Raw genomic sequence first — 25259 nt, 5'->3', positions numbered from 1 at the left:
CCAGGCAGTGTTTTTTCCTCAGATTTCTATTTTGCAGGTAACATTTGTGGAAGAGAAGCACATGCTACAGGTGAAATGGTTTAAGCAAAATGCCATCTATCAGGCTTGTAAACCAAGCACATGGTTCAGGTCACCCTCAGCACACTGTGGAACTGTTTCACCACCACCGCTTGTGCCACTTCCCACCACAACACAACCAACCCCTTCCAGCAGCTCCTGCAGATCAGAGGCTGAAGCAGTCAGTAGGCAACTGCTGAGGTCGGGTGCTTGACATATGTCTGGGAGGCTGCAGTGCTCTTCTCACACTGTCACAGTTGGTTGATGAGGAGCTCCCACTGAAGGGGGTACTGCAGGCAAACAGGAGATGTGCCCCCAGCAGTGCTCTGAAGCTTAGGGCATGGTGCAGACCTCAGTGGGGTGGGAATTCCTACCCAGAGCCACTGCCAGAATGACACTGAAAATACCATCAGGACTTATCTTAAAGTGACCATATCATAAAGGAACAGCTGAAAGTTTTGCAAATCAAAATGCAAAACAAACTTGCTTTGGTGCATATGAACTACCACATGCACAGTTACTAAAAGTGGTGCAAAATCTATTTCAAATGAGTTTTATTGAGATGAAAAAGTCTTCCATGGTAACTACAGAATGTTAATCACAAACCAAGTGCTTCCCCTCCATTAAAAACACAAATTGGAATACGTTTTGTTCAAAAATACTTTAAAAAGTAATCAGTTAAATGGAGTATTTTTGGATGTGCTTTACTCCACGCGCTGGTTACTGTTTCTAATCTTGCTAATGAATGCACACTAACGAGAGGTTGTCTGCGTGTTCATCAGAGGCTCTGAAGGGAACCTATTTCTCTGAACAGCTGTGGGGCCGTGCTGGCAGGCAGGAGAGCTCAGCAGAGCACCTGAGGTGTCGCACAACCCCGGGCCACGTACCGCAGCACCGCGCTCGGGCGGCAGGGTCCTCACTCTACAAAGTACAAAAGCATTGGAGGAGCCCAGGTGCACAAAGCAGTGTTTCTTGCTACCATTCATAAGCATCATCTTCTAGATTTCCAGGCTGCTCTGGAATAAGGAGTAGTCCTTTTCTTATCCGGAGGTTTGAAGTAGGAATAAACGGGTGCTGCTGCGTATTCCGCATCTGGGTTTTCTGCCATCATTTTCAGCTTGGCTTCAATGGCCTTGATTTTTGCACTGACACTGGAAACAGAAGGAAAAAAAAATTAGAAGAGAAACTGAGCGTGGTCTTTGCAGGGAATCAGACTACAGCAATCCAGAGGTTTTGCTGACATACAACTCCTCCACTAGGCAAGGAGGGCCCAGGCAACCCCATGGGCACACACCAGCAGAGCAGAGCTGGGAGGCAGGAGTCTGCTCCGTAAAGCCCACAATGGATTTGCTCCTCCAAAACACAACACAGCACCACAAAAAAACAGCCCTTGCACCTAACTCAGCACTTTCCTGGGGACACTGAGCAAGACCAGTACATAACAAGGCTTCCTACTTAATGTAAAATGATGTCATGTGAAGAGGTCTGAGCATGTGCAGCATTGCGCAGCTCAGGCCAGGCTGCTGGAAACAGCAGAGAAATGAAAGCCAGACTTCCTCCCAGCTACAAGACTGCTCAAGATGGGAAAACCCCAGACTCTAATTAGGTCAGGAAGAAACATTATTTCAGCATTAGCAGGGTTTATCCCAAAGGGAGAAGCTATCCTAGGTTACACCCCAGATTCCTAGGACTTTTGTTACTCGCTGTCCTCCACTGGGTATGGGCTGAGGAATGCTCCCTTCTCTGCTGTGGCTTCTTGCAGCATCCATGCTCACTAAACCAGCTCCTTCCTGCCTCTGATGCAAGCTCACCAGCTGCACAGCTCAAGTCTCTCTGCTCAGGACTTCCCTGCTATTTCTGAATTCCAAGCTCATTTATCTGCAGGCAAAATTGTTATCCCCAGTCCTTGTTCCTTAGAGGGTTCCACTGACAGGACACAGAGGAAAATCACATAACCCTCTCAACCAGAGTGAATTAACAAAGCAGCACTACATGCCTTAGGTACATAGAGGGGCTGGAGAATTTAACTACATCCCACAAAGACAACCCACCAGCCCTAATGGTAGCCAAAGTAAAAAAAAATTAAAAAGGTTTTATGTGAAGGACTACCTGTGATTTTGCTTTAATCCTTTGCCCCTACAATAGAAGTTCTTGTTCATAAGTATTTTGCTAAATCTAATTTGTGTACTACATAACCTCACAATGAAATTCACAAGCAGCAGCACAAAGGATATTTCAGCCAAAGGAGATGAAACACCACATGTTCTCAATTCATTTCCTCAACTCTCTTCTTCCCACCACTTTAGCAATCTCACACATTAGAAAATGAACTCCAGGTCTCGAGTGTCCCACATCAAACAAGTCCCTCTGCAGCACACTGCCCTCCTGAAACCAGCTTTTCTACCATATTACATTTTTAGCACTCCAGAATTGTTAAAGAGATGAGTCCCCTACTACTTGCAGAGTTTGGTCACCTCTCACCCACCCCTTCTCCTACCTGAGGTTAGACTGGGGAGGCTCTGTGCTGGAAGATGGCTCCAGGCTGATTGGAAGGATCTTCTCATTTTTATTGTGATCATATCTCTGCAAACAAGAGACCAAGGATTGAAGTGAAGTGAAATGATGAACAAAGAGCCATCAGCCCAAAGTTATGTTTTCAGGTTGGATTAGCATCACCTCAGTTTTTGTGAAGCTTTCACTAGAAACAATTTTGGTGGCCAAATACTGAAACAAATCCCAGCCATAATATTTGTTGAGTACCAGCACAGAACACAGACTCTGATCCTGAACACTTACATGATCCTTAAACCTTATCCTGTCTTAACACTTCCTGTTTCCTCCTAGACAAGGCATGAAGCAAAGATGGTAAATTTTAAGGTAACTCCTGTACTGGATTGTTAACACTCTTTGCACAGACATTGTGCAGAGTCAGAAGGTAACCCAAGCACATAACTGCACAGAATCACCCAGTGCTGGAAAAAAAAATTAAAGAAGAAAAAAAAAAAAAAAGGCCAGTTAGGAACCACCTCCTTTCTGTAGAAAGCAGCTTGTGATTCTGTCATCTCTGGGCAATGGGCCTCCTGAACTATTTGCAGTGTTCTGCCTCCTTATTTCGCTTGGCACAAAGTCAGGGTTGTTTTTCAGCAGAGCTGCTCCAACTGACAGTGTCTGGTAAGCCTTGGCTGCCCATCTTAGAACAACTTAGCATGGTGCTGGTATAGTCTGAAATAAACACTCATCACAGTAAGCCAAAGTTTTGTCTTGTTAAATCTTTCCATTCACAGATGAGGAAGTGCCAGGCAGACTGAACCAATGATTTATGAACGTTCCTCACCATGGCCTGGCCTGCCAAGCACTGAGCTACCCACTGAACTCCCAACTGAGCAGACACTTGCTCCTCTGGCTCTAACTCCTTCTATGGCCTGATCACTCCTCAGGCATCTGGAAGCACATGGCAAATGTAGTAGCTTCAGAGCTAGAGAAAATGGAGTCTGGCTTTTGCACAAGGTTGGATGTGCTGACAAGAACCCCCGAGCCCTTGAAGCAGTAATTAAAACAACATGGTCTCCTTTCACAAAGATACCTGGTTTGGTTTCTTTTTAGCATCCAAAACAGATGTACAGCATATTTGATAAGAGAGAGGGTAGAAAGCTGCTTATAAACTACTCAAAGGAAAACAGCAACAAGCAGCTCCCCTTCCACCTCCTCCAAAATCCTTTTGGAGTAAAGATACTAAAGCAAAGATACTAAAAATAAATTGTTCTACCAAATATCAGATAGAATAGTAAGTTGTTCTAGCAAATACCAGACAGTAAAAAACCACAGGAGAAGCAAAAAAATTATTAAAAAAATACTAAACCAAGGATATTCCAGAAAGTACTGCCTAAGTTAAAACTAAAAACTTGATGTTTCATGCAACAGAACAAGCACTAAAACGATATTCAATGTAGAGGTGAAATATGTTGCTTTAAAGTCAAAAGTAATTAGAGCTGCTGCCACTTAAGCGCTTTCAGAAGTGAAACAATGTAACCAAGTACTCTGTAGTTGGGAATTTCCATGCATGTCCTATCCAAAAAGGGAGCAAAATCACAAAGGAAAGGACCCAAACTTCCAGCCAACCACTCACCAAGTTTGGGAAAAGTTAAAACATGGACATTTATAGAAGTAATCTGCTCACACTGCTCTCACCAGAAACTTCCTCACAAAGAACATCAGGTTAAAATGCCCCATTCTAACTGGCAGAGAATCCAGCACAGTTCAGGCTGACAGAAGTGGGGGTTTGTCAATCCTGTTTCTGGGAGAGCTGCTTCCTAGAACAGACTGGAAGTATTTATCATAGAATCATAGAATTGGCTGGGTTGGAAGGGACCTCAGAGATCATCAAGTCCAACCCTTGATCCACTCCTGCTGCAGTTCCCAGCCCATGGCACTCAGTGCCACATCCAGGCTCTTTGGAAAGATCTCCAGACACGGAGAATCCACTACTTCCCTGGGCAGCCCATTCCAATGCCTGATCACCCTCTCCAGAAAGAAATTCTTTCTCATCTCCAACCTAAACCTCCCCTGGCACAACTTGAGACCCTGCCCTCTTGTCTTGCTGAGAGTTGCCTGGGAAAGAGCCCAACCCCCCCCTGGCTCCAACCTCCTTTCAGGGAGTTGGAGAGAGTGATGAGGTCTCCCTTGAGCCTCCTCTTCTCCAGCCTGAACATCCCCAGCTCCCTCAGCCTCTCCTCAGCCTCCTCTTCTCCTTAGCCAGGCTAAGGGAAGCTTTGCTAAAAATGGTTCCTTAAACTTTTTCAACTCTGCAAATGAGAAGCACCCCTCCAGCCAGCAGCTTACCTTCACTTGTGCATGTGCCCACCTCACCACCAGTTTCTTGGAAAGGGCCAATTTCCCATTCAGACACTGGATCGCCTTCTCAGCTTCCTGCTCAGGAAGAGAGTTCAATAAACAAACCAAGACTTTAGTCAAAACCAACTGGGATGTAAACTGTTCTCTTTGTTAATCAGTCTTCTGTAAGTACAGCTAACTGACAGCAAAGCTTTCCCCACTGTATCCTAATCCAGGAATACCTTTGAAAGACTCCAACATCTGAGCAGCAGACTTTTATCAGCCTTAATGGTTTATTCTTTCACTTCTTTTGGGGCAGGAAATGGGGAAAATTATCACAGCCTCTCCACAGTACAACTCCTCGAGTTCACTACAGAAGTGGACCAAAGAACTGGCTGGCCCTTTCCGATTGGGATTAGAAAGCAAGATTCAGGAAAAGTCAGCACAAGAGAAAGGAAATCACTATTGCTACTCACAGAACCAGTCACAGAATGGATCTGCTGGAGTCTGAGGGTTTGTGCAGGCAAGATATTTAATTTACCTCTTCCTGTTTTAGCTTTACATTAACACAAAAAAAATAAAATGGGGAAATAAGCTCATCATTTAAATCAGAATTTGAGATAAAACAACATTACCTGTTTGGTTTCAAAGTTCACAAAACAGTAACCTCTGGGCTGCCCTTCCAGAGCACCAGACTTGTGAAAGAGAAAGTCAAATTGCTTTACTTTGCCAAACTTCTGAAGGAGTTTGAGAAGGTGGTATCTGAAAGGGAGACAAGACATTTGTGAAACTCTTCACCACTCTGAAAACAAGGAGATAGAGAAGAACCCCCCAAAACACACACACACACACACACACAGTCACAGCCACTCTCCCCCACACCTGGCAGAGCTAGGAAAGCAGAACAAACTGCAGCCAGGAACTGACAGCAGACCAGGCCAAAAAAATGCTCAGTATCATCCAGGCCAGCCCTGCCAGTGCTCCTGGCTCTGACATCTTCCCAGTGCCACACACATGAAAGTCAGACACATATTCAGCCACTTCTCTCCCTGCCATCCAGTGGGCAGTGTGCTGCTTCCAATCAAACTGGGAAAAGCCAGAGCAAATCTGTCTGCTAAGTATCTAGTGCCCTGAGCAACTTAACATAAGGAGAATGTTTGTTGTACAGACTACAGCTATCCTGAGAGTTCTTTACAGCTTTTCTGGTTCCCTGGATCTGAGTTTAAGAGCAGCTGACCCAGAAGGACAATGACATCTGTTCCCATTTCACTCTCTGACCCTAACCCAAGAGTTTAAGAATTTCTCAGGGTTTAACAAGGGCATCTTAATCAGGAATTATCTGCTCCTGATCATCTGTACAGCACCTGTGAGCAGGCCATGTAGTTTAAGCCCAATGTTCAGCCAGTGCTCTTTGCTCTGAGAGCCTGGACGTGGCCCCCAGGCACTGGGTGGGACCCTGTGTGAGTGACCAGCAGTGGTCAAGATGGCCAAATGCAGCAGATAACTTTAGAGACAGCCCAGATGGCAACAGCAGACAATATTTTTCCTAATAAAGCCTGATAGGATGTCTGAAAAAGGCCACAAGCCCTTTGTTAAGCCTCAGGAGCCAGGCAAGAAAGTTCCAGGAATGTGAGTCATCCCACAGGATGGGTCACAGTGGACATTCAGGATGTGCACTTTTAAAGAGGTGAAGGTGCAGCAAGTGTTCAGATGAGCAGTGCAGAAGGGCCAAGTTATCTCCCAGGGGAATAAACACATTGTAATGGTTATGGAAGGCTTCCTACATCCTCTGGAATACAGAAGAAGCACTGTGGTTTTCCAAGAGGCTAGAAACCTCACTCTCTGCTTGGAAGGGAGACAGCAAAGCAGGAACACGGCAAAAACAAACAAACAAACAAAAAAAACCCCAAAAAAACCCCAAGGAGCTGGTTACACAGTAGCCAAGTTTTACCTCTGCACCTCCAACTACCAACATGCAGTCAGATGTACAAGTGAAAACACTAACTTTGGAGATTTCATGTATGTAAAACCCCACATGTTGAACTTCCAGAGCTTCCAAAATACACTTCAGGTTTGTGTCTGTGAAGGCACTGCTACAAAAACCACCTGCAGTTTCAGCAGTGTGAAAATAAAGTCCTTGCCACTGGAAGGCTGTTCCCCTTCTGGCATTTCCAGAGGTAGTGGAAGGGCAACAAAGATTTGCATTGCATTCTGTTTGGCTACAGCAACCCCCCTGCAGCTGCCCAGCTGAAAGGGGTACCTCATGGTGTGGTTTTGATTCTGAGAACCTCTGCATTCAAATACCACTTTCTTTGCAGCAAAGTGGAAGTTGTTCCTTCAAAACAAAGTTCACTAGGAGCCTAGAAGCCACCCATGTAGTCTATTTATTCAGAATCTCCAGGCTGCAGGGGATGCACACACCATAGTCCAACCATGCAGTTCCTACAGCAGCAGCTCCCCTGCTCTCCCCAGACCAGCTCAGAACTGAGCTCTGGTGCAAGCAGCAGTTTCAGGGTTATGTTTTGTTGTTGTTACAGTCAGGGCATTAACAGTAAATTGATGAGTAGCTCCCCAAGCCAAGAGGACCTGAGTGCTGAAGGAAGACCTGAAGCCTTAAAAAAAAACACCAAAAACACCTTATAAAAGAGTGAGAACACACAAAAAGCTTTTCCTATGACAGTGACTGGGGCTCTGGGAGGCACTCGCACAGACGTGGCCCCGCAGCCAACCTCCATTTCCACTTCCTGTCATCTGATGTGAACTCGGGGCAGACCAGCAGCTCCCCCGTTTCCTTTTCCTCCATTCTTCCTCCTGGCACCCCCAGCACTATTCAAGCAGAGGCAAAGCTTCCTCTGAACAATGCTGTCCCGAGGAGACCGCAGAGGTGCCGGGCCACATGCAAAACCCATTACTGCGAAGAATTTTGCCCCACTGGGAGTCAGCAGGAGGCTGTAACAACAACTCGTGCACACATTGTTTTCTAGGTGAGACTCATCAAGATGGGATCCCAGACAAGTGCAGAACAGCTGAGGAAGTCCAACACCCGCTGTTGGGTACCTGTGGAAAATGAATGGTCATCCAAAGGCTCCTGGAAACCAGATGGATGCCTGTGCGTAAGCGCGGAGCTGGAAATGAAACCTTTGCCTGTCCAAAACGTTGAAAAGCCTCCAAAAGTTTTACAAACAGGAACAGGCAGAGGAGGCACTCCTGCCCTGCTTGCCACGCAGGAGACATCACTGACGTGGAGGGTTTATTCCTCTGTGGGAAGGGAGCACTGAGAGCTGAAGTGGTGCCACAGCCGGGGGACAAACAGCTGTGGGGGACCCCACAGGTTCCTTCCTCAGGGACAGCAAAGCCAGAACCCACCCTCTGCTGCCCTCCTCATGCCCTACACCCTGCCAGCCCCACAGCAGGGACCACTCAGCATGGAGATGATGTCCCATGGTGAGAGAACACCTCCCCCCAGCTGCTAAGGCCACCTTCCAAGCTCCTTACACCTCCTCCAGATTTCCATCCCCGGGGGTGGATGCTGGATGCAGGGAGGGAACTCAGCCAAGCAGACCAAACCTTACTGGAGAGGAGGAATGGCCACCAGCAGGCCCATCCCAGCACCTAGGGCTGGAGACCCTCTGAGGTTCCCAGCTGAGTTACAGCTGCTCAGATTGTGCACAACCCTCCTGCCAGGCTGCAATTTGTGGCAGCACAACATTTATATAAATTCCTGTGACTGCAGCTTGTGTGTATGTTGCCTATTAACTCCCCAGGGCTTGATTGCAGCTATAGGTTGCTCTCAAAATGGAAGCCTTGGATTAATTCAAGACTTTCTGAGCTCGTTCCTGCTCAAGAAAGTCACACCCAGTTATTAACCCTGCAACAACTCAATCAACTTCACTCCATCTTAAATCAAACAGAGAAATTGCAGGGGCAGCCCTTAAAAAACCCGAGAGGAGCAGCCAGGGAAGGAGCAGAACTTTGGCTGTCAGAGAAATGTGTTTAGTGTGGAATTGGGAACCCCAACCAGGAAGAATTCAGATGAGCAATGATGAGCAGAGATACAAACCCTTAGGATAAGAGAGTAGGGTCAAGATGGTTTATAGGAACTTGCTGACCTGCCCAAGACCTGCATTCTTTCTCTCTCTACCCTGAGAAGGTGTTAAAGGGAAAAAGTGTTTTGGTTTTTTTTTAAATTATTCACAATGGAATGGAGATCACAATACAGCAGCAGGAGGGCACAGCCATTTTTAAAGCAAACCACAGAATTATAAAGCCTGGAACAAGCTACAGGCACTGTCACTCATCACTGAGCCAACTTCGAACACTCAGTGACACAGAAACACTCTGGGTCTGGTGACACTGGAGGGAACTCTTGTCACCCCAGCTCTGAACACAGGGCATTGTGTCAGGGTTCAGAGGAACAACCCAGGCTGAAAGGGTCTGCAAAAGCACCACAACAACCACCCTGGGGAGTGCAGGATCTCATGCATTCACACATCCCCAGAATCTTTAAGGTCCTAGCAAACCACACGCTCAAGAACTCCCCTCTCCCTCATTTTATGTGGTCAGGGAATGTGGATAAACCCAAGGAACATAGGGATAAAAATGGTAATTAATGCAGTAATAACCCAAAGCTGAAAGGCTGGAAAGCACAATGCATTAATGACTCCATTTAGAGGCTATTAGAAAAGTGCTCTGTTAAGATGAGCAACATTTAGAATAAAAACCCAGCACCTGCACATGCACAAAAAGAAGCAGGAAGAAAAAGTATTCCATGGCAGTCCCACACAATGGTTAATCAGAAATGCTTGTTGTTAGCAAACCTCAAATTGGTTTGGTTTGGGCTTTTTGGGGAATTTTCTTTTTTTAATACAACCTACTAATTTCTCAGCACACTATCCCAACACTGCACAGCAAGTCACATTTCCTTGACATTTCAGAGGTTCAAATGTTATGTTTGCTCAGAGGATAATTATCTGTAGACTGGAGAAAACACAAAATACACACAAATGTGTGTGGTTTACACACTTATCCACCACAAGCAGCCAGTCACACTGTTACTACTCAGCTACTTGAGTGAGTAACTCCTCTGTCCAACTTCAGTGCCACTGCTGGCATCAGACAAACAACACAACAAGGCTCCTGCTCACCCTGAAAGCCTCAAACCTCAAATTCCAACATTTCCCGAGTTCATCCAACATCACACACCCTTCAGGGCAGCAGCGCCCAGGGGTCACTCAAACACAGAGTGGGTGACTGTCACCTCTCGCTGGGGGCTGAGCTGAGAGCCGGGGGTGCAACACCAGCCCGTGCCACCCTCCTGGGCACTGGGGTCCCCCAAACCATCACCCACACCACACCTGGGGGGCACCGGAGGAGCGGCAGTGCTCAGAGCTACCCCGGGGGGCGGCCAGGGCTGGGGAGGGAGCAGACAGGGGCTGGAGGGGAGATGTGGGAGTGTCCGGGGGTGTTGGGGTAACGGGGGGGGGAGGAGACCCTTAGGTGGGGTGGGAGAGGGGTCCGGAGGAGGCGGTGCCGCTGCCGGGGGGATGGGATGGGACTGGGTGGAGTCGGTGGGATGGGATGAGGTGGGGCAGGGCAGGGTGGGATGGGGTTGGGTTGGGTGGTTCCGGGGGAGCCGCGCTCAGGCACTCACTCGGTGATCTTGGGGTCGAGGTTGCCGATCCAGAGGCGGTGCCCGTCCTGCAGGGCGCCCTCCGAGAGGATGGAGGCGTTTTCCAGCGGCAGCGTCTGTCGCCCCGGCTCCATAGCTCCGCGGAGAGCAGCGGTGGGAGCGGAGCGGAGTGAGCCGGGCCGGACCGAGCCGAACCGGGCCCACACTCAGCACCAGCCCCGGGACGGAACCGCTGGGGCCGCTCCCTCCTGCCCAGGCCTCGCCCCGCCCTTGGCGACGTTTTATGACGACACAGCGCGGCGGCGCGGGCCGATGATGTCAGCGGGAGTGCGCAGGGCTGCGGGGCGGTGAGCGCGGCAGCGGAACCGAACCCCCCACATACCCCGAACCTCCCCATCCCCACCACTTTTCCCCGGCCCAGTTCCGGTCCGGCCCCGGTTCCGATCCGGCCCGGCGGGGCAGCCCAGCCCTCTGCGGGGGAGCGGGACGGGGGCCTCCAGGATCGGTGTCCCGGAGCCCGCTGGCGGGAGCTGGGGGTACCGCTCGGTCCGGTCCGATTCGATCCGGTCTCGCAGCCACCTCGCCTGTCCCCTAGCAGGGCCAAACTTTCCGTCCCGAGCACAGCAGAGCCGCAGCTGCGGGAACAGTCCCAGGGGAATGAACTGGGGGGTTCGGGACTCAGAAACCCAAAGCTCTCGGGTGCTGGGCGGTACCGGGCCCGGGGCAGCCGAGTGACAGGACACGGGGCGGAGTCCACCAAACCCTGACACCAAATGTCCCCACTGGTCCCTGCGCTGCCCCGGACCCGCCCCAGCCCCACTCACCCCCTCCCTTCGCGCAGCCGAACCCCGAATCCGGTCCTTCCCGGTACCCTGGGCCAGCTCCTGCCTTTTCTCTCTTCCAGGTGAGTCGGAGAAGAGCCCCCAAGGATGGCCATGGCGCTCAGATGTTTCCGTCACCTGCCCCCCCTGCTTTATTCCTCTTCCTCCGCTGCCCTCCGGGGGCTCCCGCAGCCTCCCGCGGGCTGTCCCGACCCGCTCCGGTTCGGCTGCCAGCGGGGGGTCCATCAGGTGCTGCTGACCCGGCAGTTTGCTACCAAAAAAGGTAACGGCACCGCCTGTTTCCTGGGGTCTGCAACCCCTGCAGTGTGTGGCCAGATTTTCTTTTTTTCCTCCCTTTTTTCTCCTGGATCAGAATTGATCTGAGCTGGGCAGGAGGCAGCTCAGGAGGAGCCGCTGTGCCTGAGGGTGCAGCAGTGTCCCCTGACCATAGCCTGTCCCCAGGAGAGCCCCTGCTGGGGCAGGAGGTGGCAGCTGTCATGACCCAGGCTGACCTGCAAGTGCATTGTGGCTTCTGGACTCTCTGCTGGCCCATTTACACCCCGAAAACTAGAGTTAGTTGGGTTTATCTTGGACTCAGTGCTGAATCTAACAGGGGTTTTAATGTCTTCTTTCTAAAGCAGCAGTGAACTCTTGTCAGAAATGGAAATTAATCTTGTGTGTAATCTGCAGCTAAAGGGAAGGGGCAGAGCCAAGCCAAAGTGAATATCAAAGCTGCCCTCGTGGAGGACATTATCAATTTGGAGGAAACCAGTGAAGACATGCAGGCAGTGGTAGAAGCTCTGAAAGAAGATTTCAGCAGAAATCTCAGTGTTAGAACCTCACCAGGTTGGTACCTTTCACATATGCTCTGTTGCCTGTCAGTGAGGATACCTGTCCCAGGAACAGAGAACTCCTGATTTTATCCAAATTGATTTTCCTTTTATTAAATTGTTCACTGGGCACCCAATTACTCCAACCTTGACATCCCCAGCTAAAGGCTTTCTTCACCCTGACCTTGACCAGGAAGAACCCATTTTTGTTAATAGTTTCCTGGAAATAGCCTTTGTAAGTGGGAGATGTCAGAAGTGTCTAACTGAACTGTTTGCAGATGTGATGAAGAAGCAGGTTGTCAGCTAATGGTGCAGTAGGGCAGGAAAAATCCAATTGCCATTAAATTAGCCTTTTGGAAATTGCCACCAGGCTGGTGTCTGGCATATACAAACTTCTTTTGCTGTGTGTCTTTGTGGTTAGTGACCTTTACAAGCCTTGTTCACTTAGTGAATTTTGTGTTCTAAGAAAAAATGTGAATATATTTGACTAAGCTACAGTTACTATAACACTCTGAACATACATATTTGTATCAAGTATCAAGTTTCAGGGATAAAATTTAACATTAAACAATGACCACATTTGAATCATTCACCACCCCAGCTCTGGCAGGGGCACTTCAGTCTTTAATGGAGTTGAAAAGCATAGCTCAGTCTCTTAACTATTTATTTTAACCATAGGTATTTTTTTTAATTGCACTGATAAAGTACCTCTTGTCCCATGTGCCTCTTGGCCTGTTAACATTTTGCAGCAGAAACCAGAGAGCAGATTAAGGGTAGCTCAGGGAGAAACTGAATACTTTAAATTAGGCAGTGAACAACATCTCCTCTTGGGACCTGGAATAAAAAAAAAAAGACAGGTTTAAGAGAACACCACTAAGTTGCAGACAATGGTTGTCTTGGTTTTTATAACAACATTTCGGTTTTCTTGAAGTTCTGAGAATTAAAAAGTAGCAATTTCCTTTTAATTCTTAACAATCTTGCTTAAGTTTTTCTGTTCCAGTAACAAAAACAAACAGGAGTTTTGTTTTTGTGGTTTTGTGCTCCAGAGCAGCATTGAAATATTTAGTTTGCAAATACCACAATGGGGATGCAGGAACACAAACAGCACCTGAAGCCTGAATAAACACGGGGGTTTTTGTTTTGTTTTGTCTGTAGTCTGCATACCAGAAGGGAAGTGGGACACTGCATACCCCTTTTTCTTCAGCATCCCTGGGAGCTGCTGCCTCATACTGAAATTCACTCTGTTTGCTTCTTTCTGAGGGGCCCTGGATCACATCGTGGTGATGACAAAAGAGGGGAAGTTTCCGCTCAACCAGCTGGGGCAGATCTCACAGAAGTCACCACAGCTCTTGGTAGTGAACATGACAAGTTTTCCAGAGGTAAGGGGAGATAATCACCATGGGAACCAACAGCTTGGTGCTGAGCAAAAGAACATTAGACAAGAATCACTCAAACCTGGCAGGGTGGAGAGCTGTGGCTGTGCTGCTGACACTCCACAGGAGCAGTGTTTTGGTGCTGTCTGCACTGGGCAAGCAACTCCCCAGGCACACAGAGCCTCTCAGAGAGTCACAGGAGAGTTTTGTGCTGCCCCTCTGGCTGCCATGGCTCTGGGGTTGTACCCCCAGTGGGGTTGTACCCACTGCACAGTGCTCAGTGCTGTCCTGGGGCCCTGCTCAGGAATGGCTCAGCTCCTCCTGGGCAGTGCCTGCAGATCAGAACCCAACTGAGGTGCTTTGCCATGTCCTCTGGAAGAGCTGGCTTCCCTTTGTTTTCTGCAGGAGCCTCACTGAGATCTGCCCCTAAATGAGGCAGCAGATCTGAATCCCACCTTGGGACCCTGCAGCAGGCTCAGCAGGTAGAGCTGGGCAGATGTGACAAGCACAAGGTTTGCTATTCATCCCACTCCAGGTCTGGAGCTTTGCCAAAGCTTATCTCTATTTATTTTACAAAGGCTTTCCCCAATTAATTAAATCAGCAAAGTCTCAGAGAAGGTCAGTGAAAGGCACTTGATGCCTAAGTGTTTTTTAAAAGTGTATCCAGCCTGTGTAATGGCTGTGGAGAATGAAGGCCCCTCATCAGGGAGAACACTGAGCTGCTCAGAGCCAAGAGGGCCAGGAAGTCACTCCATGACTTAGCCCATTTTTCATTTCAGCTAGAACTAAAACTGGTTTTTTCAATGCAATTGTTTTATACCATAGCCATTCCACAGGCAGAGTGAGCTCCTTAAGAGCATTACAGACAGGTTTCCCTGATGTCACTCTTCACAGCATATAGACAGTGCCTCCTGGCACTGAAAAGCAAGTAAAAATGCCTGAGGAGTCTGGGAGAGAAAACACTGATAGAAAAGGACTTGGAAGGCCAAAAATCTGTTTGGCCTGAGAGTTATAAAACCAAACAAGATTGTGGTTTTTTGAAGTGTGGCTATGCATTTCATGGGCTACAGAGGATGGGCAGTATTGAGCAATGTTGGGCAAAATATTTCAGTATTTCCCCTTCCTCGATCTCCTCCACTGTTTGTGTTCAACACCACAGCTCTGACCCAGCATTTCCTTCCTGCAGAGCAAGCACTGTCCATAACATAACACGTTTACATTCCTGACCTGCTGAGATCATCTTGGTTACATTTTCCCTGCCCTTGTTGTGTTCTAGAGGACAGCAGTCGTGTCTTGCAAAACACCAGCAGAGCAGTCAGTTCATCCCATGATGTCAGGGACCTGAACAGCCACAGATTGTGCCTCAGCTGACAAAAGCTAAGCTGCAGCAGCCTGGAGCTAAAGTTAACAATGGGGAAGAGCACCTGAAATAGCACCACACCACATAGGAAATGTCACCCTCAAGCAGGCAGACTCACTCAGTCCTCTTGTTGTCACTGTCAGGAGCAGAGCAGCCTGGCAGAGCACTGCAGGGCTGACCCTAACAGCACACCAGCACCTTGGGGAGGATGAGGGTAGGAAAGATGTTTAATCACTCTACCAGGCAAACCTGCAAACCCACTTTTTAAGCAGAGCAGAGTGTCAGCCAGCAGTGGTGGGGTTTTGAGAAGTTAATCCCAAGCAATAAGCTGCAAAATAAACAGGGAGCTGGGCAGAGGTGCAATTTCTCAGCCAGCTGCTACTGCCCTGCTGTCGTGTGGTTAGGCTGTAGTGCTGAAGTGGTTAAGTTAGTTAACATTTCTAAATTGGCACTGGGTGATTTCTAGTGGGAAACATTCAACTGGAATTTCTAAATGCTCAGAATCTTTCATCTCCTTTGCCACAGTCAGCCCGTGCCTTGGGAATACGTTGCGGTTTCACTCTGCGTAGCCTCAAACCATTCAAATAGTTTCAAAGAAGCAAAACAGTTTTCTTTTGTTGTTGCTTCCCTTCCCTCTCCCCCCCTCGTGCCCCCCTACCCCAATACTGAGCGTGGCCATAGTTCCCCATTCGGTTTGATCAAAGCTCTCTGCACCAATGTAACTTCCTGATCTTACTGGTAACAGAAGTAAATGTTTCCATGTTCCATGGAGATGGATTGCCAACTATTGACAGAGTTCTGGCATATGGGAATGATTATTTCCTAATTCCCTTTACCTTTTGATCTGTTTTACAGAGCACAGCTGCAGCTATGAAGGCTATAAGGGAGAGTGGCATGAACCTGAACCCAGAAGTGGATGGGACAATAATTCGGGTGCCAGTTCCTAAGTGAGTACTTGGGGCTGCCTGAGCTCATCATCCTGCAAGAGAAAGCAAGAGGTTGCAGTGTAAAGTCATGGTGCAACTGCTTTCCAAATAGCTGCATTTCAGGCTCAGGAAAAAAAAAAACAAAAACAAAAAATCTGAGTCCCTAATGGAACCTTTTCCAAGTGTCTGAGCTCTCAGTCACCGTTTTTGCATCTGAGGGTTGGTCTTACTGTTCTTATCTTCCCCCTGCAGAGGAAATTTGGTCCTAGCTGGCTGCAGGACTTCATAAGAGGTGGCCAAAGGCTTTTGAAGCATACTGCCTGAACACAGGGGCTGATTCTTTGCTGCTCTGGTGTAAATTCCCTTAATTACACCAGCACAGAGCAGCTGTAGTGATCCTGTAGGATTAGGGGTGACTGGCACCTGTGGGTACTGAGACCCTGTAGCAACAGAGCCATCTCAGTACCCTGGGCAGACAGGGCTGTACATGATCTCTGGGGCTACCTGGTGTTGGGGTGCTGTGAACAACTCCCAGGAGGAAGGGCAGAACCAGCTCCATACAGTGCCTGTGCTCACCAGCACCTCACTCGTGCACTGCAGCTCACTAGCAGGTGACTCCTCAGTAAAGATGAAGCAAGTATTTCTGGTGCTTTAGATCTACTGGAAAAAAAATTGTGGGATTTTGTCTAGCATTTTGATCAGAGGAGTCTAATTGCAGCTTTCCATTGCTGTCGGTGAGCAGGAATGGCATTATCATTCTATTTGCTGATTTTCTTTTCCCTCTGCTCCCTGCCCTTCCCCCATTCCTCAGGAGAGGAGGAGAAGGAGGAGGCCATCATTATCTTCATAATTGCTGAGGCTCCCGGGTTGCTGCACAGTGGTTTGATTGTTAATGGGCACTTGGGTCATCCTTGAATATGAATCACAGGGGAGGAAACTCAGAAAACTGCAAAGCCCAATCTTTAAAAAAAAAAAAATCTTATTTTTTTAAACATACATGCACAGTCTGCCACTACCTTTTGCAGAGCAAAAACCAGGTCTTCTCTCTCCAGGAGAGATCTGCCTGCTGCATCCCCTTGTTCCTCTGCTCTGTAAGGGTTGCTGGTCCCCATTCCCCACAGCTGGTTCAGCCCAGCCAGTCCTGAGTGAGAGGTTTTTGGCTGGGGAGCCCTGCCCTGCAGCTCTGCCCCTGGGGGGTTCTCACCTGCTCATCAGTAACACCACTGGGTCTCCCTGAGTTTCATCCACAAGACAAGCAGCCAGTTCCAACCTTTTAAAACCTTCTCATGCAAAGGGGGGAAGGAAACAATCTAATTCTGGTAGAGGCTTCTCTAATATTGCATCCCTGAATTACTTTAACTAATTTACCAATAAGTTCTTCATTTTGACAACCCTAAGGATGTGTACAAAAGAATTATGACAGATGCAGTGATATTGCCAAAATTATGGTAGGTGACAGATCCAGGATGAAGAGACAATGTGATTTCTGCAGAAACTGGTTATTTCATAATGGGAGGCACAGCAAAAGCAAAACCAAACCTGAATTATCCTTACCTGTTATTAAAAACCCTTTATTCTGACCTACCAGCTGGGCACACATGCCTCTCACATCGTGCCTTATGCAGATCCAGCTATGTGTCAGTTGACACATATTGAGAAATTGAGAGCATTTCAACTGAGCATTTTGAAATGGAGCTTACTTCTCAGTATTTATTCTGTTAGTTTAGTTTTTGCATTGCAGTTTTAACAGAAAAAATACACTCTTTCCTTTCATGTTTACTTCTCCTTCCTGCTAGGATCCCCTCTGCTCCCCAGGGCATTTGCCTGTTTGTGTTGCTAGCACTGCAGAGGCAATATTTATTTGTATAAAAAGTGCTCTCTGAGGGTTTAAGAAGAAAAAAAAAGTAAAGAAAACCAGCCATGGGAACATTTGTATTGGTTGATCTCTTGGCCGAATTTGACCTGACCTTGTGTCTTTTATGGTATTGCCTCATTTTTAGATTCATCTTTTTTGGACCCATTGTGTTACGCTGGATATTGTTTGTAAATTAGTAATATTTTTACACATGCTTTACTGAAAGCCAGATGACTCATTTGAAAGTTTAATGACTCATTGTGAGCTTTTTTTTCCTTTGCCCTTTAAGAAACATGCAAAGATACCTACTGTGGGGAGAAAGGACTCAAAAATCCATCTGACACAAACCAAAGCTGTTCCTGAGCTGTGTTGCTCCAGGTCTCTCATCAGCAGGAGCCTCTTGCATGGTTTTTTTTTTTTGTGTTGTTGAGCAATTCACGTTGGTCCCTATGTTTATCTGCAATTATGCATGCAGAGTATCTAGTTAAACCCACTTTCCTTTAGCTGATCCCTCTCATTCACAGGAAATTCCTAGTGTTTGAGATACAGAAATTATTCTTACCCACATAAATGCCTTTCCTTGGTGAGGAGTGTGGCCCTGTCCTTCTTGCTGTGGGTCTGCTCCCACCCCAGGCTGGAGCACCCAAGGGTCACAGTGTCACCCTACAGCTGGCTGGTGGAAGGAAAAAAAGAGATGTTAACCCAGGGTGTGTGTTTCTGAGCACCCACCAGGTTCTGTTCTCATCCTGGGGGGGCAGGATTTAAACCTCAGCTCAAGGGAGGGCAGATTTCCCCAGGGAAGGGGCAGCAGGCAGAAACCTTGCTTTTGTTCCCCACCTCTGGCACCCCTTCCTCAGCTTCCCTTCATGCTTTTTTTTTTTTTTTTTAGCTTTAGAGAGGGGGGTAGGGGCAACAGTTACTAGACAGAAAAGAAAACATATCTAAGAACAGCTTAAAAGTCCCAGATCTGGGGGCAGGATTAAACAACTGTCCTTAGAAACCATGGGCCTGGCTTGTGTTGATGGATTCCTTAACCAGAAACAGCATCTGCTTGCAAAAGTGTCCATTTCTGGCATTGTTGGTAGCATTGCTGAGAATTTACACACAGTCTGGCTGGAACATAAAACCCTCTGAGAAACTCCGCGGCGCTACGCGGTGATAAAAAGAAATTGGTGTTAATAAAGACAGACAAGGAGGCATGAAAGCTGTGACCCCGTGCCAAGAAGCATAGGAAATCTGGCAGTGCTGCATAAACAAAAACATTTCCTTAAAGGCTCAGCAGCCCTGAGCAGGCGAGTGATACCCTCAGCACAATTCACAAGAGCTGAGGAGCTGCCGGGGAGCTCTCCCTCCCACAGCAGCCCTGCTCCTGCCCTGCCACCCAGCAGGAGATGGGAGAGATTTCCAGCTCCCTCCTCTAAGTTTAGCAGCTGGGATTGACTTCCCACAGACCACCCCCCACCAAAAAAAAAAAAAAAATCTGCCTGAGAATCTGACCTCCCCTGGACCTCTGCTTGCAGCCGGCTCTGCTGGTTCTATGTCTGCCGTGGGACCCTGGCTGGGGAGCTCCAACCTGAGAAGCCCTGAAGGTGGGAGGCAGAGGAAACCACCAGTAACCCCACTCACTTCCAATAAGCTTCCCGTGCCTCTGCAGCCATCTGCTCTGAGCAGCCTGGATGCCCAGGGAGGGGATTGGTGCCAGGCTGAGGGTCCCATCCTGCCCCTGGCAGCTTCCCCAACGTGGGGCAGAGCTGGGGCTGCCCTGGGAGCTCTCACCCCGTGTTTCCTGAGCTCTCTGCAGGAAGAGTCTTGGCCTCAGTGTTTTGGTGACCTGGGCTGTTGCAGCCAATTTCTAAATACTCCTGTGAAATGTTTATTTTGCAATATCTCTTGCTAGCCAGTCCCAGGGAGCACACCGGGGTTTTTCTTTCTTGAGGCCGTCTGGAAACTTCAATAGCCATGAAAATGATTAAAATATTATTGTTAAGCACTAGCAGTTGATGTTGACAGTGATCAGCTGTAGGTGCTGGAGCATTACCAGAGCTGAGGTGACATGTCAGCCATGCCTGTGCCTTGTTCAGATGGCTGGGCTCCCTCATCACCTGCAGCTTTAGGTCTGGGATGGGAAGCTGAGGACTTTCTTGTGGTACCAGAGCAGGAAATTGGGAGCACATCAGGGGGAGAGTGGGGCTGAAGTTCTCCTGGGCTGAGTTACCTGCAGCTGTACTGAGATACTCATTCCAGAGCCATGTCCAACATCCCCATCTTGTCAAGCAGGGTGTTGCAGATTGTTTTGGTGAAGCCTGGTGATAATGAACAGGAATAAGGTTCAGTGAAACAAGCTCTGTAGCTTCCAGATATATAATTTAGCTTTTGAGGTGCAGGGAGATGATACCAAGCTTCAGAAAGGGACAGAGGTTTCCTCCTGGCTTTGCAGGATTACACTTCTCACCTCCCAGATCTGGAAATGGATTTTCCTTGTTTCTCACAGATGTTTCAGCAGCAGAAAAAAATAAAAGTCTGAACATTTCAACCTGACTTTCAAGCACTGCAGCGCCAACTATAAAACAAGTAAGATTCAGTCCAAGTCTCTCAGGGCTGTGCTGGGAACTTTCCATCCAAGGCTGGGGACTTGCTTGACTGGGCTGTGCTGTCCTGGCTGCACTACACAGAAGTGGCTGCTTCACTCCGTTGGATCAAAGCAAGATAAAAACCACCCCAAGCTGTCCCTTTGCCCATGAGATGTAGGGCATCCACACAGAGCAAGCTCCATCTCAACCCTGGCAGCTTTTGGGTGTCCCAGCACAGCCCAGCTCAGTGCTGCGTGGCAGCTTCCTCCAGGATGCTCAGAGAGGATCATGGCATTCACCCAAAGTCCTTCACACAAAACACATCTGGCTGTGCTACATATGACATGGTTTTTCCTTTTAGTTTTTTCTTTTCTCCTCACTGCTAGGGTGACGAGGGAGCACAGGGAGAGTCTGGCCAAGCTTGCCAAGCAGTCCACCAACAAGTCCAAAGAGGCCCTGAGAAGGGTGCGAAGCAAAAGTGTGAACCAGGTAAAGAAGTTCAAGAGCAAAGTGTCTGAAGATACCATCTGGCTGCTAGAAAAACAGGTAATTTTTTTTTTCCCCCTCCTGCTACCTTGTGATGTTTCACAGCTCAGTGGTGCTTTTGTCCCAGCCCTTGCTGACAAATCTCCAGCACTGAGAACCCAGCTGGGGAATGGGTGGCCCTGGGCTGCATTTTTTGAGTCAGCAGTGGCTGTTGGATTTGCTTTTTCTGTGCAAGATGTAGAGCTTCAATCTCAAAGACAAATTTGTGGTGTAAACCATTGTAAGTTAACATAGGAAAAAAATAAAATCTTCCAAGGAAGCTCTAGGAGGGATTGATGCACAAATGAGCTGAACTTGGGGAGCAAAATGATCCCTGGCCATAGCTTTACCACCACTTGCGTGGCCACTGTGAAACAGCTGGTGTTAATGAGGATTGCCTGGGTTTGTTATTAATGAGAAGGCTAGCAAGATTATCTCTGTTAGGAGTTTCTGGCTCTGATTCAGGAAAATACTTAAGCACATACCTAATTCCCTAAGAGCAGATGTCACTGAAGTCAATTACTTGGGCATAAACTCAGGCACAAGCCTAAGTGTTTTACTGAGTTGATGCCTCTGAAGGCAGGCCATTACTTTTTAGCTGTTTGTTTATTAACAGCTAAAGTTAGATACATTGCAAATGCTTCAGGACAGTTCCCCGTGTGCTCACAAAAATAAACATTGATATACAGAGCATTTGTGCAAGCAGGAAAAATGGCCATGCCATTGAAGCTGAATCCTGTTGGGAAGCAGTCATCCCAAAGCAGACACATGGGTCTCCCTCTGCATTTGGAGAGGTAGCATCTCAAATCTCATTTTTGCTTGTACCCAAATTCTTCAGCATGGGGAAAGGTCACTGTCACCAGACCTTAGACCTGGGCAGTGAGTGCATCTTAGTCCCCAAAAAATAGTCCAGAACTCCCTGATGGGCTCCAGCCTTTGTCTGCCATCACTCAAATACATGCATACACATTTTGGTCCCATTTACCTGCTGCTGTGTCCACACCTTGTTACCAGGAGACCTGATCTCTATGCAGGGCTTTAACAATCACCCTATATTTCTTTTTACAAGAAATAAAGAGATGGTACTTGATGTGGGAACACTTAGCATGTACTGAGGCCGTGCTCCTAGTTTGCTGTGGGAAGGCTGCAGGAGGTAAGGAGATAAACCCTTCCTTCTCTGGTGCCAGCACCAGCAGGTCTCTACACCTCTGCCTTCCTCCCTTAAATCAGGACCTCACCAAGTCCCTTGTGAAGTTCAGCCAAGAGTTTCTGTTGTGCATCTCTTCTCAGAGCCCTTCCCCAGTCTGTTCACATGAGACACCAGCACAGAGTCACTGAGGGCTGATGGGAGCCCCCAAGAAGAGCCAGTGATTGCCCCATGCTCTATTTTGGATTTCATTAGGACTTTAGGTTTTGTTTCAGGAGGTGGTCCAGTCATTTCTTTCCCTTTAAACACTCGGCCTCACCTAGCACACCACTCACACTTGTGCCATTTGTGCCATCTTGCCACAGATCCAGCAAATGGCAGACAGTGCTACAGCCGAGATGGACAAACTGCTGGCAGCCAAGACCAAGGAGCTGCTTGGATAAGCACCATCCCTATGGACACACTCCCCCAGCAAGAACACCCAGGACTTGGACCCACCCCTGGGGCCATCCCTGCCTTGAGTCAGCAGCCTCAGTGACGGGCAGGGATGGCTCTGCTGGACTTCTGGAGGAGCAGCTCTGGTGTTTTGGCTACTCCAGTTCCTCATACCAGAGTGTGCTGGAGGGAGGGGGGGAACTCTCCTCACTGTTCCTCATCCAGGTGGCAACAGACTTTGGTGAATTAAGATTAAAAATAAAACAGCAGGAAGGAAAACTGGAGGCTGCTGGAAGGGTTCCCACACAGAAGCCAAGGCAAAGGAGAGGGACTGCCCTGCTGGCCCCAACCTCACACCTCACAGCCCAGCAGAGGCAAGGAGGAACCTGCACTGACGTGCTGCAAGCCTTGGCATTTATTTTTGCTTAAAATAAAGTCATAACAGGACAAGGAGGAGCATAGACAGCCAATTTCTGGTTGGTGTATCCCTTCAAACTCACATGTCCCAGCCTGGCTGCTGGGGAGGCACAGGGGAGCTCAGCATGGGCTGGTGCAGGGTGGGCAGGGGAGATGGGCTTTGCATGGAATGGGCTGCCCAGGGAGGTGGTGGATTCTGTGTCCCTGGAGGTTTTTAAGAAGAGACTGAATGTGGCACTCAGTGCCGTGGTCTGGGAACCCCAGCAGAAGTGGCTCAAGGGCTGAACTTTATGATCTCAGAGGTCCTTTCCAACCCAGCTGATTCTGTGAGGTTCCTTGAGGTTCATGGGTAGGGAACTGATACCAATGCTGTTGGCCTAGCTGCTTTACCCAGGACTGAGAAGACCAAAAACCAACACAAGAACCTTCCAAAACCAGCACCTGCCTTCCCTGACCTGTTATGGCTCACCCCTGTGAGCCACCAGTGCCACATTTTAAGAGGTGGAGGAGGAGGCAGAAGCAGAACAGGGTGCTGGGCACAGGGCTCAGCTCCTCAGAACCAGCAGGTACTTCCCAACAGCAGCAGAGAGCTCTCCCCCCAGCCCCAGGCAAGGGGAGGTGGTGGCCAACCCCCAGCTCTGCTCCCAAGGCATTGGGGTTCAAAGAGCACCAAGTGCTCTGCAGTCCTTAAATAAACAACTCCCAAAAAGTTAGTTTGTGCGCAGTGGGAGGAGGATGAAGGATTTGCTCTGCTAGGGCCCCACATGTCAACAATTTCTCTGCTTTGTGTATTTTGGCCAAAGCTCTTACCATGATAAATGAATAAAGGAAAATGGTGAGCCCAGGGCAGTTACATGGCTGGGTAAATTGCTTTCAGCTGATTACTGGATTTCTTTTGACATTTATCAACTAGGTTTTTTTGGGGGTTGGTTTTTTTTTTGTTTAGGGTTTTTGTTTGTTTGTTTGTTTTTGCTATTGGCACAGCCTAAGCATCCAGCAGCACCCTAGACCTGAGGGCTGGAGGAAATTCCCAAGGATTTACTGACAGTCCTTATCCCACAGCATCTCAGTACACCTCACAAGTTAAAACCCAGCACCAGAACTGCCTGTCCCAGCACAGCCACCATTCCTTGGGCCCTGGGGAAGCAGCAGGAGGAGGCCCAGGGCTGGCCATGCTGGTGAGGCAAAGCCAGGTGCAAAAATAGCTTTTAGCTGGGAAGAAAGGTAGAGACCTCTCTGAGGGACCACAACCCCTCCACCTGCCCTGGCCACAGCACAGTGCTGAGGGCCACTGTGACCCACCCAGGAGAAGAGAAATGGACACTCACTGTGGCCACAGTTGCAGGTGGCTCTGGACAGGTCCTGTTTCGTCCCTTTGGCTGCACAAATCACCACTGCTCAGATGCTCCATGCCAGGAGCTGCAGTAAAAGCCCATCTGCTCCACCAGCACTGGCAGAAACCTCCCCTTGGTTCCTGCCTGGGCTGCATCCAGGGCTGATAAGAAGCTGCAGCTGATGCTGTTGGCGGGTGGGAAAGGAGCTGCAGCTGCATCCAAGGACCTGGGTGGGGGAAAAGAACTTGAGCCAGAAAATGTTGGGGCTGGGTGTGACGTGGGGCTGATGTCAGCCACGATGCTTTGGCCACCAAATGGTTTGGCTTCAGCAACACCATGGGGAAGTGCAGGGCAGGGGGGGGGAGAGTTGTGGCTGGACCCCTGGGAGCCCTCACCCCATGGCACACATGGAATTGGGGCACCCCCAGAGTTACCCCCAGACCAGCGCTGCCACGGCCACCAGGTGGGGTGGTGGTCCCAAGGCACAAGTGGTTGCCCTGGCCCTATCCCTGCTCATCACACCCTACAGAGACTTTGGGGTCACCGGGGCCCTTGGATGTGCTCCCAAACCCCAACCCAGGGTGGCACAGCCAGAAGTTGTGTCAGGGACCAGGACTGAGCCCTGGAAAACACCAAGCGGAGGTGAAAGGAAGGAAGGAAAAACTCTGAGGAAGCTGGAAGCTCTCGACATAGTTAAAAACCAACATTGCTCTTCAAAATAGATGTGATTGCACTCCTTGTGAGTCATCGAGCAGAGACACCGAGATTGCTTTGTGCCAGGGACGAGCCCGGGTGCTGATTGTGTGCCGCCCGGATTTGTGTAAAACAGACCAGGGATGGCATGTCAGAGTTTACAGCTCGCATACATTTTCAACAGTGAGCTTTGCAAAATGTATCAATGTAATCTCTGCCTCCTATATTCCGTGTTGATTAGACACGATTTCTGGCTGGATTTTCAGAAAGCTCAAGTGCTTTTTTAATCACTACAGAAGCTCATTATTGCTTTCCAGTGACTCTTATGTCCTTCACTTCTCCTTTCAGATTAGAGTCTATAGTCAGATGAATATTGGATGATTTCATTACATACAAATGCAATCAACAGTTTTGCATAAATTTCTCCTCTTTTCTTGAGTTTCAATTGACCTCAGCA

At 48.5% G+C, this 25259-nt stretch overlaps 2 protein-coding genes across 5 annotated transcripts; one reads left to right on the top strand and one right to left on the bottom strand.

The window, feature by feature from the left end:
• Positions 1–594: 594 nt before the first annotated feature.
• Positions 595–10782, bottom strand: RBM18 (RNA binding motif protein 18). 2 transcript variants are annotated; one of them, XM_030461181.1, is made up of 5 exons: positions 10538–10782; positions 5523–5649; positions 4897–4983; positions 2555–2640; positions 595–1208 (listed from the first exon to the last, which is right to left on the bottom strand). In XM_030461181.1, the coding sequence occupies exons 1-5, from the start codon at positions 10648–10650 to the stop codon at positions 1049–1051; spliced, it is 573 nt and encodes a 190-aa protein (XP_030317041.1). In that variant the 5' UTR covers positions 10651–10782; the 3' UTR covers positions 595–1048. The 2 variants fall into 2 exon arrangements, with proteins under 2 accessions (XP_030317041.1, XP_030317042.1); XM_030461182.1 differs by lacking the exon at positions 4897–4983 and having other exon boundaries at positions 10538–10781.
• MRRF (mitochondrial ribosome recycling factor) lies at positions 10774–23619 on the top strand. 3 transcript variants are annotated; one of them, XM_030461177.1, is made up of 7 exons: positions 10774–10863; positions 11421–11620; positions 12028–12183; positions 13428–13546; positions 15756–15847; positions 20638–20797; positions 22289–22811. In XM_030461177.1, exons 2-7 carry the CDS (start codon positions 11446–11448, stop codon positions 22364–22366), a joined length of 780 nt encoding a protein of 259 aa, XP_030317037.1. In that variant the 5' UTR covers positions 10774–10863; positions 11421–11445; the 3' UTR covers positions 22367–22811. The 3 variants fall into 3 exon arrangements, with proteins under 3 accessions (XP_030317037.1, XP_030317040.1, XP_030317038.1); XM_030461178.1 differs by lacking the exon at positions 10774–10863 and adding an exon at positions 10966–11052; XM_030461180.1 differs by lacking the exon at positions 11421–11620 and having other exon boundaries at positions 10828–11420; positions 22289–23619.
• The last annotated feature ends 1640 nt before the right edge of the window (positions 23620–25259 follow it).

Source organism: Calypte anna, chromosome 17 (genome assembly GCF_003957555.1).
Source record: "Calypte anna isolate BGI_N300 chromosome 17, bCalAnn1_v1.p, whole genome shotgun sequence".
Classification (NCBI taxonomy): Eukaryota; Metazoa; Chordata; class Aves; order Apodiformes; family Trochilidae; genus Calypte; species Calypte anna.
The sequence above is the reverse complement of the archived record's forward strand: the minus strand, read 5'-3'. Positions and strand labels throughout refer to the sequence as shown.

What these genes read in the sequence shown, in the direction of transcription:
- MRRF (XM_030461177.1), top strand. Translation starts at nt 11,446, where the DNA reads ATGGCCATGGCGCTCAGATGTTTCCGTCACCTGCCCCCCCTGCTTTAT. An exon ending in GCAGTTTGCTACCAAAAAAG is followed by an intron (nt 11,621 to 12,027) that starts GTAACGGCACCG and finishes TGTAATCTGCAG; the next exon opens with CTAAAGGGAAGGGGCAGAGC. An exon ending in TCTGGCTGCTAGAAAAACAG is followed by an intron (nt 20,798 to 22,288) that starts GTAATTTTTTTT and finishes ATCTTGCCACAG; the next exon opens with ATCCAGCAAATGGCAGACAG.
- RBM18 (XM_030461181.1), bottom strand. Translation starts at nt 10,650, where the DNA reads ATGGAGCCGGGGCGACAGACGCTGCCGCTGGAAAACGCCTCCATCCTC. An exon ending in GGGCACATGCACAAGTGAAG is followed by an intron (nt 2,641 to 4,896) that starts GTAAGCTGCTGG and finishes TCTTGTTTGCAG; the next exon opens with AGATATGATCACAATAAAAA. An exon ending in CCTCCCCAGTCTAACCTCAG is followed by an intron (nt 1,209 to 2,554) that starts GTAGGAGAAGGG and finishes TTCTGTTTCCAG; the next exon opens with TGTCAGTGCAAAAATCAAGG.